Below are 14,869 nucleotides of genomic sequence, written 5' to 3'. Positions count from 1 at the left end.
ACTACTGCGTAACAGCAAGTACTTTACACATTCATGCCAAGGCTACTTATCTTATCCATCGCATCCCCACGGTGAGTTTTGTCTCCATGGCTTCTTGTCTTTTCATCGCAAGAGACGTAAGTATATCTTGAGCCTTGGTATAGGTAGAGACCGTGTTGGACGGGCCGAGGGCGAACTGGCTCCAACTATTACAACCAAAGTGCATCAGCTTAATGCCAAGATTCAGGAGCGCGAATAATACACAGTAGCTATTTCACGGGCACGTACTACAGTAAAGGCTTCGACCTTGGTTCGTTCCCCACAGCATCACCTGCCTGGCCCCCTTGCTTTGGCTGTGCCAACGAGGCCTGTGATACGCGGTCAACATGTGCAACGTCATACAGCGATTCGTTGGTTTGGAAATCGTACACTGCGCCGTGGCTGAGAGTTTCTCTTGCTTATTACCATGTACAAAATATTGAACGAATCAAACCCTGCGGCATCCAGCATGGTGCCTCGCATCGCAGCCGTTTCCTTCTCAAGGGCTGATGTTGCTCCAAGTTCAGTCATCCGCCCGACCCAGCTCGCACCATGTCTGCAACTTGTATGGATGGGCCACCACAGGCTTACCGTCTTGCTGACCAACCAGGTCGCTGAGCGCTGGATAAACACGAGGCAGGAATCAGGTTACAAACAGGAGATGCGAGCTAGCTGGCCGCGGACAATGCATGGCGTGTTCTAAATACACATCAAAAGTACGTCGGGCGGCGACGGATCAGGAAAGGAGAAGTACTCCTCGAGTCTGGGTATCTGAGAAGTTCCCAAACAAACCAATTCCTGTCCTGGGATCCAGACTGTATAGTTATTATTTCGTGCGGTTCAGGGAGGCCAAACTTCGCCTTCTGGGCCCATGCCCTTTCGTTATATACGACGAGGCTATTGATTAATAGGTATTGATACTAGGAATGGTTAGACACTCCGTCAGATCCCCGGACTCAGGCCCGTGTTCTTTCTTGGCGGCATCTTCCCGAGATTTTTCTATCTAGCGTCAGGCTCTTGCACGGTTCAGAGAAGAAAACATCGGTTCATTAATATGCAGTGCCGTGGATGCGTCCCGTTGCACGCATTTAGAAGCAAGTTCCGATGTCATCACAGCACCTCCCCATGATCCTCCGCGGCCTGTTGATCACCCATGAAAGGGTGTCATGGGCAGCAAAAACGTAGAGAAACGCAAACTGCTGGGCATACCACCCATCGGCCTTATTCTCTGAGCTCGAAAGGTCCGAGACTCCCATGTTCCAGGCCAGGCTACGTAACGACATATGTCCGGTCTCGGACCCATGCTGCCACCACCCTCAGCCTCAAAAGAAACGGCCGGTGCAATTCTTGGATGCAAGATCCGCGTGGTCCAAGGGACACGAATGCTCAATGCGCTCGTGTGGCTGGCCCTGCGTGATCGAGCCTATGCTGGCCGGCTCGACGGAATCGCAAAGCCAACGTCAGGGGAACCGCGCGTTCGGCAGGCCACGGATGCATCGGGCGCGCCATATCTAGATCAACCTCTTTACAGACACGGAACAGACCAACAGCCGCGCCCGGCCTTTTTCTCCCCCGTCACCCATCCTGCCAACACTAACAGCCCTACGCCCCCACCAACGTGCAGACGGGTCGACGGCGCACATGACGCAGTATTCCAGCGTAACACAAGGCTTTGCAATTGGCTCGCCGGGGATGAAACGGTACCGGCGTGCGTCGTGGGGGTTAAACGCCCCCCCCCCCCCCCTACTGCGAACGCTGCCGTAGGCGCGGCACGCGGCGGGACGCTGGTGATGAGGGCCAACGGTTGTCTACTACAGTACAAAACCATATCGTGATGCTGACAGACGCCCGCGGCCTTCGTTCAAGTCAAGAGCAATGATTCTGTACGGTAGATCACGACACATCGTGGCGTTGTTGGGTCTTGAAGAGGGAGCATGATGACATTGCTGGTGTAGATGGTTCGATCCTTTGCGTTTTCCGACGGCCGGCAGCGCCGACATTGGCAGACAGGCCTTCCATCGAAGACGGTAGAACGCTGAACCCTATGAACCCAAAGCGTATACTGCGTATTGTGTACCCTCGTACAAACAACGGTAGGCTCCTGTTTCAAAATGTCGTTCGTTTGCCATATCGAGCATTTCTTCAAGACTGAGCGCCCTGCACGCCGGATGCATCCCGTGCATCCGCTAATGCAACAAGATGCACCTCAGCAGCGCGCCTCCCGGCCCATGGCTTGGTAATACCTAAATAAGAGAGCAGTTGGGGGTTGGTGTCATCCGATTCGACGTCTCGCTAAACCGTCTCCCCACGCAGCACGTGCCGGAGCCAAGGAGCGGAGACCCCGGCCGTCGGAGAACTGTCCGGGTGATCAGCCCCGCCAGGAGCAGAACCTCTTGTAAGTCCCTACGCGGAGAGGCGAGACGAACCGCCAACTTGCCTTGTCTGCTCTGCAGCCTGCAGATGTGCAGATTTTTTTTTTCCTCGTGGGCTTTTCAGCCGGCCGAATCCGCAAACGAGGTATAGGTGTTCGTTCGGAACGCAGTATGTGAGTGAACCTTGAGGTCCGGGAGACTGAGACTGAAGACAGGGGGGGGGTCGTTGATAACGGTCCGTGGAAGCCTTGTCGCCTGCTCCCGGGCCCTCGGAAGAAACCGTGCGGGGTAGAGATAACTAGATCAAGGATCCCCAAGGCCGAGTCCAGTTGGTTCTTGACGGTGTGTCGACGGTGGTGGAGTCAAGGGAATGAGACAGGAACATGCGATGAAATCCTTACCGTAGAGAGCAAACCTGGGGTGGTACAGGGTGCGCGGCCTGCTTGCTTGCATCGTCGATCCATCGCCTCTGCCCGGTGGTGGTGCCTCCTGAAGGAAGACCACCTGTTGCGGCAGACAGGGGATCCAACAACACCTAGATCGAGTCTGGACCGTTCTCTGCGTCCGTCCGCGGCGCGTTTTTGCCGTGCCGTTCCTGACCTGCAACGAGGCTGGGTATGCCCGGCCCGCCGATACAACCCGGAAACCAAGGCCGATGGGCGACTGGCTTGCCGTTTTCGAACCCCGGTAGCGACCATCATGCAACCTCGCCCACCACCCACCACCACCACCACCACCACCACCACCACCTGCGGGACCGGCTCTGGGCGCTGCAACCGCCAGACGGGCTGACCGTTCACCCCTCTCCCCTGTCAAGAGCACGTTGAAGATTTTGCCACCGTTGACGGAGCCTCCTCTTAGACGCCTCCAACATAGAAAAGACCATCGTCCAGGCCTGGTTGACTCGTAGCCTCTCGACGTTGAACCAGCCGCATTCATCTTGTCGAACCCAGAACACACCGGGATGGCTCGCAAGGACAACACAGACAGCCATGGCCTCGTGAACACAGACGTTGCTGGGACTCGAGTCCCAAACGTCGACGAGGGGACGCCTCTCCTCACGTCGGACACGCAGAAGCCCCCTCGCTACGAGTCGTTTCCCACGGCCGTCGAGGATGACCAGAAATGGTGTCCTCCGCCGGGCTTCTGGTGGATCGAGACGGGTACGAAGACGAGACGCAAGCAAACCTCCCGTACCCTGCACAGCGCCGCTGACATCGACTCTAGCCTTGTGGGCCAACGTCTTCCTGTCTGGCTTCGACGGGACGATCACGGCGTCGACATACGCGGCCATCGGCTCCGACTTCAACGCCGCCAACAATGCCGCCTGGCTAACCACCTCTTACCTTATCACGAGCACCGCGTTCCAGCCGCTGTACGGCCGCTTCTCCGACATGTTCGGCCGGCGCATCTGCTTCTTCATCTCGACCGTCACCTTCATGGCGGGCTGCTTCGGTTGTTCCGTAGCGGGGAGCATGTGGACGCTCGTCTTCATGCGCGCCCTCACGGGCTTCGGCGGCGGCGGCTTGATCACCATGGGTACGTCTTCCTTAGGTCCCCCCCCCCCCTTCGCCGGCCGGAACGTTGGAACATCCGCTGACCTGAAGAACAGCTACTGTTGTAAACTCGGACATGATCCCCTTCCAGAAGCGCGGCATGTACCAGGCCATCCAGAACATCCTGGTGGGCCTGGGCGCCGTTCTCGGAGCCTCTCTCGGCGGCGCCATCACCGAGACGATCGGCTGGCGCTGGTGCTTTTTGCTGCAGGTGCCGGTGTCCATCTTTGCGCTTATCGTGGGGCACGTCGCGCTGGAGAACCCGCCGACGCTCTTGGACACCACGCCGGAGCTGATGGATCCCAAGCACCCGTTCCGGTCGGCGCTGGGGCGGCTTGACCTCCTGGGTGCCTCGGTGCTGGTCCTGGGTCTTGTGGCCCAGCTGATGGGCCTCACCCTGGGCGGAAATGAGTTTCCGTGGGGGAGTCCCGTCGTGGTCGCCTCGCTCGTGGGAAGCGCCTTGCTGTTGTTGGCGTTCGTTGGTGTCGAGGCCACGACCACAGCCATCCCCATGATCCCGCTGCGCATGCTGCATGGCTGGCAGCCCGTGGCGGTCCAGCTGACGAACGTGTTTGCCGGAATGGCGGCGTATGCGGTGAGCTTGCCTCCGTCGACGCCCGGCATTTTGTTTTCGATCCCTCCCTTTTGCTGACCAAAGATCCAGTATCTGTTCATGATCCCCCTGTATTTCCAAGCCGTGCGCGGAGAGTCCCCCTCGGTTGCCGGCATGCGCCTGATGGTTCCGGCCCTGGCTACCCCCATTGGTGGCGTCATTGCCGGAACGCTGATGAGCCGCGGCCATCCGCTGCGTCTGAACGTGCGCCTGGGCACCCTGACCATGCTCGCGGGCAACCTGCTCGCCTTGTCGATGGGAATGAAGGGACAGGGGCCGTGGGCCGACTTTTTCTATCTCGTGCCGGCGAACCTCGGTCTCGGCCTGACGAACCCGAGCGTTTTGTTTAGCTTCGTGTCGCTGTTTGAGCACCAGGGTAAGGAGACGATGACGCCACCCGTGCCTCTTGTGGGGAGGAAGCTAACACACCGGATGCAGAACAAGCCGTGGCCACATCCACCGTGTATCTGATCCGGTCCATGGGCAACATCTACGGCGTAACCGTCACCTCCGCCATCGTCCAGAACCTGCTCCTCACCCGCCTCCCGGAGGTGCTCGGAACCGCGGGCACGGACGAGGTAAGAGGCTCCAGCCCCCTCGCCAGACGGCTCTTCGACCCGTCATGGCCCATCGGTTCGGCTTGCTGACCGGCTCCCGCCACAGATCATCGAGCAGCTCGGCAAGTCGCTGTTCGCAGTGGGCCAGCTTCCGCCGCCGTTGCAGGCTGCCGTGAGGGAGCTCTACGGTGACGCGCTCCGGCTCGCGTTCGCGGCGTCAAGCTCGTTTGCGTTCCTGGCCTTCTTGTTCTCGCTGGCGCACAAGACGAGGTCGTTGCAGAGGCGGTGCCCGAAAGAGGCGAGGGAGGAGGGCCGTGTAGAAGACGGAAAGGACGGCGAGAGGTGTTGAATGTTTGGCTTCAAGAATGCATGCTAGAGAATCCAGGCAGCGTATGAAACATAAAGAGGGTTCGAATAAAGTTCCTATTTGGCTTGCAACGAGCTGGGAAGGTCAAGGGACCTACCTGTCTTTACTTTTATGGCGAGGAGCTGGTTGGTCGCGGAGAAGAGGAGAGGCTTCGGGGTGGCTGCCCTCCCCCACATTCGTCACCCCCCCTAGGCGATGGCGTGCGCGATGTGGTGTGCCCACCATCTTTGTTCATTGTTAGGGGGCCTCCAGGCCTCAGAGGGGGCTCGAAATCAAAAAAACAAAAGCAGCTTCCAAATTCGGATCGGTCCTTTTGTCACTGGATCACGTTACCGTCAAGCGTTATCGTTTCGCTGGACGAGCAGCTGTTTGGGAGGTCGGCGTGGGGTCGGACATGAACCCCTGGATTGTGAGGTTGGCTAGACTGAAGGCCGTCCTACCCACCAAAGCAGCTTTACTGGGAGCATGGTGTCAACTATATGCGTAATACGGAGGGACACACCACAGCCATGCTTGCCATGGTGGTTACACGGCACATAGTTCGCCCTAAGGGTGGCTGCTGGTTGGGAGGTAATGGAGGGGGATCGGGGACCTAACCAAGGCTTCATGCCACAGCCGGCAATCATGATGCAGGATGCCGTCGTTGAAAGGGCCATCACAAATCACCGGCACGGTTCGCCGCTTCGGAGGCCTCCGTGATTATCCTCGTAATTACTGCCTGAACTCGTCGTTCCATCAAAATCCCAACACGCATGCGGAAAATACGCTTGCCGACCGGCCAATGCTCAGAGAGCTGCCGGTCCATCCTCATGGCCACTTGACGGGACCATCTTCAACAACTTCCCTCGCTCGTCTTACTTTGGCTTTTCCGAGTTGTTCGTTGGCTGCTTGTTGGCGTTTGCGTTCTTGTCGGCGGCAGACTGGGCGCGGGCGGGGAACGAGCCCGCCCCGACGTCCTTCCCTCCCTTGGCCTGTCGTTTGAGCGGCAAGTCAGCAAGCTGTATGTCTCTTCAGAGGGTAAATAGATTCGTGAAGCCTCATGGAACAGGCTGGGGCGGCGGGGCGTACTTGAGCAGCCTGGATGCGCGCAGCATCGTCCTTGTTCATTTGGTTGGGCATTTGGGACGTGAGGAGTTGAAGGCTTGGGAGTGAAGAGCTTGATGGGGACTTGGATGGTGGATGGTATCGTCAGGTTGCAATGAGGGAAGAGAAGACAGCCAAGGTGAAAGGGCAGCCTACAGGGACGTTTTATATCTGTTCTTGGGCCTCTTGCTTGCCTCTCCTTTCGCAGAACTTCCATGGAAGTTTGTTGTTTGGTGCTTGTCCTTCGTCGTAGGCCTCCTTGCTTGTGCCTGATGAGTCTTGCCGCTACGGCAACCTGGGCAACCTGGATGATTTTTCTTCCCTGAACGCTATATTTGCTAGTAACACATCCAAACAAAACAGCGAGACGAGCTTCTCTGGCCAGTGCGAACATCCATGTCCGTTGGCTCCCAAGTCTCGTCCATTGGCCCCCGCAAGGAACACGGGGTGTTGCGACCTCCTTTCTAGACATACGTGGAATAAACATGATGATGCCTATTAGTGACATCGGGGCAACAGGCCACGCAAATCACCATGAATCCTCCGAAATGTCTGATCAGGCCTTGATTGTATGTGATCAAGACCGCAGAAACAATCCCAAAACTGCTATTCATGGTTAAGTAAATGTACCCTAGACTTCCGTTAAGTTGGCATGGGGTAGCGTCTTTAGATGGATGCGCCCAGCGTCAAACATAGCGGCTATCGCTGAGCGACCCGGGTTATGCAAAGGTGCGCTACGAGTGTACGTGTATCCACGGGTTGGGAGGCCGGACTAGTATGTGCTGGGAGCCGGGACACAAACAATAATATGGACGAATCCGATCTACTGTTCCACCAGCGACGAAGAATTACACGTAGATTTGGCTCAGGGGCATTTCAAACTCGACATTCACGTCACAGATCTCCAGCGTATACTAGGGATGCCGAACACAACGTGAGCGACCCGGAGTCTTGTGGCCTTACAATCCACTCAATGGATTCGACATTCATTTTTGGGTCCCTTCGAAGGCTGTTTCACAACGTTTCTATTTCCTGCTTCGATAGCATGCCGTTACAAAAACCAATGTCGGTTCGATCTCGACCAAAGCTACTACCTCATGCTGTGTTCCTTGGCTACTTCTTCTTTGATCAGCCTTTTTTCTTGTCCTCCTCGACCTCCTTCTTGGTCGGAGTATCGGCAACCTTTTTGTCGTCAACCACCTCGTTTGCGTCCTTGGCCGCGGCCGCCTGGGCGTTGCGGTTGTCGCCCTTGTCGCCAGCTTCGAGCTATTGAGCAGGTGGTAAGCTGGTGGAGCTGGAACGTACATGTCTTGCTCTCTCTCCAATTATGGGAGTTCTGGGTTCTGGCGGATGATGGGGGGAGGGGTACGGAAGCGGATAGGATGGTCGATGGGTTGGGTAATACCGAATCAACTTACATCGGCTGCTGGAATGGCAATGTTGTCCACGTCTATGTCCGACATGTTGAAAGCGCTGGTGTTTGGTTGGTAGAGCTGGGTGAGATTTGATTCAACGAGACGCGTTGGAGTTGGTTCTTGTCAAGGCAGTGGAATTGGAGTAGAAAAGAAGATTTCTCGGAGAATAAGAAAAGTCGACCATAGTCTTATATACATCGGCCTTCGGTTGTTGTTTGTATCCTGGCGAGAAGTCCTCTTGGACGCCCAGGTTTGAATCCTTGTGTTTGCCGTTCCCTGTCGCTTGTTTCCTTTCGCGACAATATAGTATTCATATTTTCACAAACTCGACAAGCACATGATGGCTCTGGTTCCACCGCAGCATGCTCGGTGTATCCCATAAGCTCCGTCAAGTCGTATGCAAGGAGTCTCTTCCATGTCGCTAACAAGTACCTTTTGGTTTCGTACGCTGGCTAGTCCTGGAAACTGAAAAGCTTGATCATGTCCAGGGGTAAAAGGACAGCCATACGAAAGGTTTGTGGACCAACCGCCCTCACGAAGACTTTTGTTGATAAGCAAACTGCTGCGCAAACACCCAACGCTCTACCCGGCCCTCGCATGGTCAGCGTCAGCGAAACGAAACCACCCTCCCAAACGTATCCCCCATTCCCCAAATCCCCTCCCTCAAGCAGCTCAGCTGTACAATCTGCGAGTGGTCCACAAACAGATTCACATCCGCCCCAAACTCCCTCACGTACCAGTTAAACACCCTGGGCTCGGCGGCCTCAAACATGACCTTCTCGGGCGGCAATCCCGCCAGCACGGCCCTCACCACCTCCGTCCGCCACCTGTCCCCCACGTTCTCCGTGATCCCCTCGCTCTCGACCATGATCCTCTCCACGCCGCACTGCTCGATAAACCGCCTGCCGAGCTCGACAATCTTGCTCGCCGGCGACCTGCCGCCGCCCGCGCCGCCGCTCGTGCCGCCGGCCATGGCTTCGAGGGTGGCAGGGTCGGTGTCGCCGCCGGCGCCGAACTGGATGCCGAGCTCGGGCTTGGCCTTCAGCCCCTGGGCCTGGACGCGCTCGACCAGCCGGACGAAGTCGTCGTTGGGGATGGAGAGGAAGCCGGCCGAGATTTCCACGACGTCAAAGCCCAAGGATTTGCACTTGGCCAGGTATTGATCGATGGCGGTTGAGGGGGAGGATTGGAGGAGGATATGCTCGGCCCAACCACCCTGGTCCTGCCGTTAATAATAGCTGTCTTGGAGAGAGATGGCCAATCGATGTCGGCGGGGGGGATTACCGTAGACACGTAAACCCCGTGCTCGTGCGCAAGATCGATCAGCTCTCGAAGCCTTTCTTCCGGAAACAGCGAGAAGCTGCCGCCGGCGAACTTGAGTCCGTCGATGAAATAGCCCATTCTAATAGAGGATTGTCTCATGGTATTAGCTTTGCTCATCGAGCGAAGTCATAGCTATCGACACATCAACACCCATATTATCCAAAAGCCATCCTCTACCAGATGCGTAAGGGACGACGGGCGGTGCTCACGTCTCCAGCACATCCTGCAAGTACCGCCTCCCCATGGCGGAGTAGTAGGGTCCCCGAATCTCCGTGACGCCCACCTTGCGCGGCTTGGGCGAGCGAGCGTTGTGGCGGATGAAACCGAACCCGGTTTTCTCGTCCTCGAGCAAGATCGTTGAGCTGTGCGGTGTGTTGGCGTCCGTCTTGTGAAGCAGCGCGGTTGTCGAGAGCGGGCGGAGGGTGGCCGGCCGGATCCCGAGGGACGAGGAGCACCTGGAGAGGGCCATCGTCCGACGGAAAGCAGGAAGACGGAGAGCCATGGTCGTGCCGAGCTCGGTTGAAAAGGTGTTGCGGTGACAGAGCAACACTAGTACCTGAGGAGCCATTTCATCTCACCTGGCCCATCCAACTCTTGATAAGTCGGTCGTGATGGGGGGGAGGGGGGGGGGAAGGGAAGCTTGCATGACATCACCACCTGCGCCACCACGCAGACCAACATCAGACCAGCTACAGACACACATCATTCAATCAAGAGGCCTTCTGAAAGAGCCTTCGAGAAGTCCTTAACAGCAGCTCTCGAATGAACAATGCCAGTTGGGTTACGCGACAATGAGACACGCCGCAGGAACCTGGCTCATTCGCTAGAACCGTGAAAGTGTTTTCGCCAACCCCCACCCAGTCTAAGGAAAGGTATACTAGAGTACAAGTGCATCAGTCATATACGGAAAAGAAAACCACCTTCTACGCTTCCCCCACATGCGCCTCATCACAACCTCACAGCTCATCCTTCGCGGTGTCCTGCGCCTTGTCGGCCGGCTCCTCGGTCTTGGCCTCTTCCGCCTTCTCAGCCTTCTCGGCCGTCTCGGTCGACTCGGTCTTGGCCTCCTCGGTCTTGGTCTCGGCCTTGTCAGCCTCCTTGGCCTCCTCCTTCTTGGTCTCCTCCTTCTTGGCCTCCTCCTTCTTCTCCTCCTTCTTCTCCTCCTTCTTCTCCGCCTGGGCAGCATCAATCTCCGGGGGGTCGTTCGGCGGGGCCTCCTCGCCCTCCTTGAGCTTCAGGACCTGGGCCTTGATCTTGATCTCGATGTCGCGGAAGCCCTCGGCGCGGTCCGGCGTGGTGTGGTTGACAGGGTAGGCAACGACGCCGCCGTCGAGCAGCTTGTGGCTGTACTTGGACAGGTCGCCAAGGATGTCTGGGGGGCGTGTCCATGTTAGCATGCTGATCTCATGGAAATTCAAAGCCGCGGAAGGAAAAGAATCATAAAAAAAACTCACCCTCGCAGCCGCTGCCCTCCGCCACAAACAGCGGCAGGATCTCGTACAAGGCGCCCGGCGCGAACAGAGCGATCCTCCTGTCGTCCCTGGCACGCCACTCCTCGCTGACGGGGGTCTCCTCGGGGACCTTGATGGTGTTGAGCACCCTCGCGCCCGGGATCGACGGGGCCGTGTACACGGCGAACAGGCCCTTGCCCTGGCCGTCCTTGCGCTCCTGCTCCTCGATCCACTCGCGCACGCGCAGGGGCATGTCCGAGTAGGGCATGGTCAGCAGCAGCCGGTCGTAGCCGTGGGGGTCGATGCCGTCCCAGCTGCCCGGGTACTGGCGCGACGCGAAGACGGAGCGGAGGGCGTCGCGGTAGACGATGAGGCCCTTGGGCGCGCTGAGGCCGAGGTCGTCCAGCATGTACTCGCGGGCGTAAAAGGTCTTTTCGGCCTCGCAGGCGGCGTCGAACTTTGCGATGTGGGGGTTGGCGAAGGGGTTGGCCCAGCGCCAGTTGGCCATCTTTTCGGGCTTGCCTTCGAGGCGCTGGACGGGACCGCGGGGGCCGATGGCCGAGGCGGCGCCGGCGAGCAGGCCGGAGCAGAGGAGGGATTGCAGCCTCATGGTGGGCAGACGCTTTTGTGCGGTACGAGGCGTGGTGGGGTGTTTCGTTCAAGCACGATGGCAAAAAAGACACGCAACAAAGCTGGTTCGCGAGATCAGCCCGAGTCTAGGAGAGCCGCGTCCGTGAGGAGCCGTCTTATAAGCGGGGGCAGATAGCCGCGATGGTGCCTCGAGAAACGAAACGACCAACGTGTCCCTCTGAACGACATGACGGGCGTGACGACGGCCGTCGATCCCCCTCCCACGGTATATACCGTGTAGCGACCGACCATGCGCCCGTGCGACGGCGCCGTCTTGAAAAGTTGCTGCGCTGTCCTCTCCGGAGTGGTGTTCCGAATTGCCAGATTGGAGTGGTTTTGGCAAGGGTCCGATGGAGCGCGTCGTCACTTTGCGGAGGTCCCCGCACCGTCCGGCGCCTACGGTGGGTCCTAGGGTGGGCCGTTTGGCGCCGTTGGGAGCCGTTGGGGTCCCGCTGCGGGACCGTCTTGGCACCGTTGGAGGCGCTAGGGACGAGCACGCCGTACTGTGTACTATAGGTGGATGATGCCACGCCAAGAGTTGGAGAAGGCCAAGAAGCGCTTGGGGAAGGGCTTTGGCATTCCAGGTTGCATGAACCACCAGATCGTCCTTCAATCTTGGAGAATGTCCCATGATCAATGCTGCTGCTGCCCGTAAGGAACCCTTGGTGGGCGGTTGTACTAATAGTTAGTGTGTATTACTAATTTCTCTTTTCTTTTTCTTTTCTTTTTTTTTTTTTTTTTTTTTCAGAGGAGGGTCCTTGTCTCTGGACAACAGGGAGGTTTTTCATGTGTCTTGAGGCAGCCAGAAATGTCATCAACAACATGACGCCGATCAAGGGTCCAGAGGGTCCTCTCATCTGTACGGCCTAGCGTAATTACCTACCAGAAAAGAGGTTTTTGCAATGCACATCTGAACTCGGCCAGATCCATGAGAGCCAGCCAATCAGACCTCCATTTCGATCAACCCAGCAGACGGTGAATAAAACTGTTCAGGGTCCAATGGACCTTGGCGATCCCCCCGGAACACAACAACGGCCAGCAGTCATGGCAACACAATAGAGCCCATCTACATCGTTACAAATGCTTCTCTTTTCTTGAAATGTCACGCGCAAAAAAACAAGTCACGCAAAAGCCGACCAAAAGAAAATCTTTCCGTGGCAACAGAATTGTATTTGTATTCTCCAAAACTGCTGATCCAAAAACATCACCATTCCCTTCTCTAACTCCATCACACCCAACCCCCCTCTCCCTTCAATACCTTACGGGAACTTGGGGCCCTTGTAGCCGGGGAAGGGATGAGAAGGCTTCTTCTGCGAGTAGGTCGAGCCGATCTCGCCCCAGCGCAGGTTGGTGTAGGTGACCTCGGGGAAGGGCTCGGCCTTGACGATGTTGGCGGGGGCGCCCTCGCCCTCGCCGCAGGGGCCGGCCTCGCCGCTGTCCAGCCACGTCATGTTGCCGCCCTGGTCCCACCAGATGCTCATGGCCAGGACCATGCCGCGGGTCATGGCCTCGCCCATGCCCTGGGTGGCGCCGAGCTCCATGTACTTGCGGGATCCCGTGGCGGCGCAGAACTCGTCCGTGATGCGGTCCACCTCGGGCAGGCCCTCCTTGTTGACGACGAACGACTCGATCACCCTGCCGTCCTGGACGTACAGGCGGTAGATGCTCTCGAGCTTGCCCCGGCGGTTGGCGTGGAACTGGGTCACGACGGTGAAGGGCTTCTTGGTGTTGACCTTGAACTGCTCGCCCTGGCCGTAGTAGTCGGTCACGTTGACGCGATACGGGTTCCAGCCGCACCCGTTCTTGTCGCACACGCCCTCAAAGGCGCACTCCTCGCCCTCGCAGAGGTACAGGCCCTTCTTGTTGCAGGTGTGGGGGGCCACGTGCGAGGCGCGCGAGTTGGCCTCCCAGATGTCCATCTCGTTGCAGCACGAGCCCTTGCCGTCAATGTTGCCCTGAGAGGGGAGAAGACGCCAACGTTAGCCCCTGCGATGATGCGAAACCCAAAGAAAAAAAAATCAAACGTACCAGGCCGTTGATGAAGGGGGTAACGAAGCACTGAGCATCGCAGTAACCCGTGCCGTAGTAGGCACCGCCGGGGTTGAGCCGGCTCTGAGCACCGGTGGGGTGCATCTCGGACAGGTACAGAGCCGAGTTCATGCCGCAGGGGAGCTTGGTGGCGTCGACCTCGAAAGAGAACTCGAAGCCGGTGAGGTGGAGCATCTCGTAGCGGCGCTCCGTCCTGTCGAGCAGGTAGACGCGAGGCGAGGGCACGCGGCCGTCGGGCAGGATGTGCTGCAGGCGCAGGCTGGTGCCGTCGGTGGTCACGCCGTACTGGCTGTAGTCGGGGATGCCCTCCATGATGCAGTTCTTGGCGCACGACTCCACGTCCGGGCAGGCCGTGGCGTTGGGCTTGTTGCCCCAGTCGCCGCAGCCATAGTCGTTGGTGGCCTGGTGGATGGGGTGCGCCAGCGAGTCGAGCACAATGAAGTTGGTCGCCGGCTTGCAGCCGCCCCTCCTGGTGCACCGGAAGGTGGTCAGCTTGGGGTGCACCTCCTTGGTGGTGCCGGGCTTCTGGGCGCTGGCCAGCCCCAGGAGGAGCGAGCTCAGGCCGAGCAGGGTGACGCCGCGGGCCATGGTGAACGAGCGATCAAAGGTTCAGGACGCTGCAGGTCCGAAACAAAGACGACGAGGGAGCGGAGGGGGCTGAGGACGCGAAGGGACGGCAGGCGACGCGAGCTCGACGAAGAAAAAAAAAAGGCTCGACCATGAGGGCACGGCTCTCCTTTTTGTATGCCGTCATGTCAACCCCTTTGGTCCCCTTTGACGATGCTACCCCCTCTCCCCCCGTCTCCAAGTTCCCGATCCTTTCCCCAGATCGCGCATGGACCGCTCATCCATCCCGTCGGTCCATGCTCTCCGCGCCTCCGCCCCTCCCCCCCGGGCCATCTTTCTCAGTCGGAGCCGGGCTCCCCGGAGAAAAATCCCCAATCGCGCACCGCCATTGGCACGCGTGGCAAGCCGTCTCGTCGGGACGACGTCGGGCAGACCAGGGGGAGCGGGTAGCGGGCCCGCGATCCCGCTAACACAGCAGCTGCAAGGAACGCGACGGAGGGCTACCCCAAGAGAAGGTTCTAGGAAGAGACCAGGCCGGCTGGGGTTGTAACGAGCGGCCAGCCAAGCCGGCCAAGCCGGCCAAGCCGGCGTCGCGGACGTTGACGAGCCGAATTCCCACGTCGGGAAAGGGGTCCGGGGTGCCGCGCTGGGGATTGCGGGGACGGCATATCCGTGCAGAGAAATGCGCTTGGAGCTGAGAGACACAACAACAGCACGTGAAGAAGGACGGCAGAACAGGCCGGCATCATGCGAGCAGGGGACGCGAAAAGGGGGCGGGGGGCCAGATCGGCGGTGGTTTTTCAATGTCAACGGAGATCTTGATTGCTCGTGTGATACAGTGACATCACCAGCCGCCTTTGCGAACATT

At 58.3% G+C, this 14,869-nt stretch overlaps 5 protein-coding genes across 5 annotated transcripts; 1 reads left to right on the top strand and 4 right to left on the bottom strand.

The window, feature by feature from the left end:
* Window positions 1-3,354: 3,354 nt before the first annotated feature.
* Window positions 3,355-5,465, top strand: VTJ83DRAFT_7534 (uncharacterized protein; the record flags this gene model as incomplete). Its single annotated transcript, XM_071014367.1, has 6 exons — window positions 3,355-3,553; window positions 3,618-3,929; window positions 4,003-4,541; window positions 4,611-4,935; window positions 4,998-5,137; window positions 5,223-5,465. The coding sequence occupies 6 exons, from the start codon at window positions 3,355-3,357 to the stop codon at window positions 5,463-5,465; spliced, it is 1,758 nt and encodes a 585-aa protein (XP_070863751.1).
* An 872-nt stretch (window positions 5,466-6,337) lies between these two features.
* Window positions 6,338-6,590, bottom strand: VTJ83DRAFT_7533 (uncharacterized protein; the record flags this gene model as incomplete). The annotated part of the gene is made up of 2 exons (XM_071014366.1): window positions 6,338-6,454; window positions 6,552-6,590. The coding sequence occupies 2 exons, from the start codon at window positions 6,588-6,590 to the stop codon at window positions 6,338-6,340; spliced, it is 156 nt and encodes a 51-aa protein (XP_070863750.1).
* A 1,923-nt stretch (window positions 6,591-8,513) lies between these two features.
* On the bottom strand, window positions 8,514-9,806 carry VTJ83DRAFT_7532 (uncharacterized protein; the record flags this gene model as incomplete). The annotated part of the gene is made up of 4 exons (XM_071014365.1): window positions 8,514-8,573; window positions 8,664-9,197; window positions 9,266-9,383; window positions 9,514-9,806. 4 exons carry the CDS (start codon window positions 9,804-9,806, stop codon window positions 8,514-8,516), a joined length of 1,005 nt encoding a protein of 334 aa, XP_070863749.1.
* Window positions 9,807-10,260: 454 nt separating this feature from the next.
* VTJ83DRAFT_7531 (uncharacterized protein) lies at window positions 10,261-11,365 on the bottom strand (the record flags this gene model as incomplete). Its single annotated transcript, XM_071014364.1, has 2 exons — window positions 10,261-10,676; window positions 10,759-11,365. The coding sequence occupies 2 exons, from the start codon at window positions 11,363-11,365 to the stop codon at window positions 10,261-10,263; spliced, it is 1,023 nt and encodes a 340-aa protein (XP_070863748.1).
* A 1,279-nt stretch (window positions 11,366-12,644) lies between these two features.
* VTJ83DRAFT_7530 (uncharacterized protein) lies at window positions 12,645-14,022 on the bottom strand (the record flags this gene model as incomplete). The annotated part of the gene is made up of 2 exons (XM_071014363.1): window positions 12,645-13,340; window positions 13,414-14,022. 2 exons carry the CDS (start codon window positions 14,020-14,022, stop codon window positions 12,645-12,647), a joined length of 1,305 nt encoding a protein of 434 aa, XP_070863747.1.
* Window positions 14,023-14,869: the final 847 nt, after the last annotated feature.

This window comes from Remersonia thermophila, chromosome 7, assembly GCF_042764415.1.
Source record: "Remersonia thermophila strain ATCC 22073 chromosome 7, whole genome shotgun sequence".
In the NCBI taxonomy this organism is placed as follows: Eukaryota; Fungi; Ascomycota; class Sordariomycetes; order Sordariales; family Chaetomiaceae; genus Remersonia; species Remersonia thermophila.
Note: the sequence above shows the minus strand (reverse complement) of the source record. Positions and strands in the feature narration are given on the sequence as shown.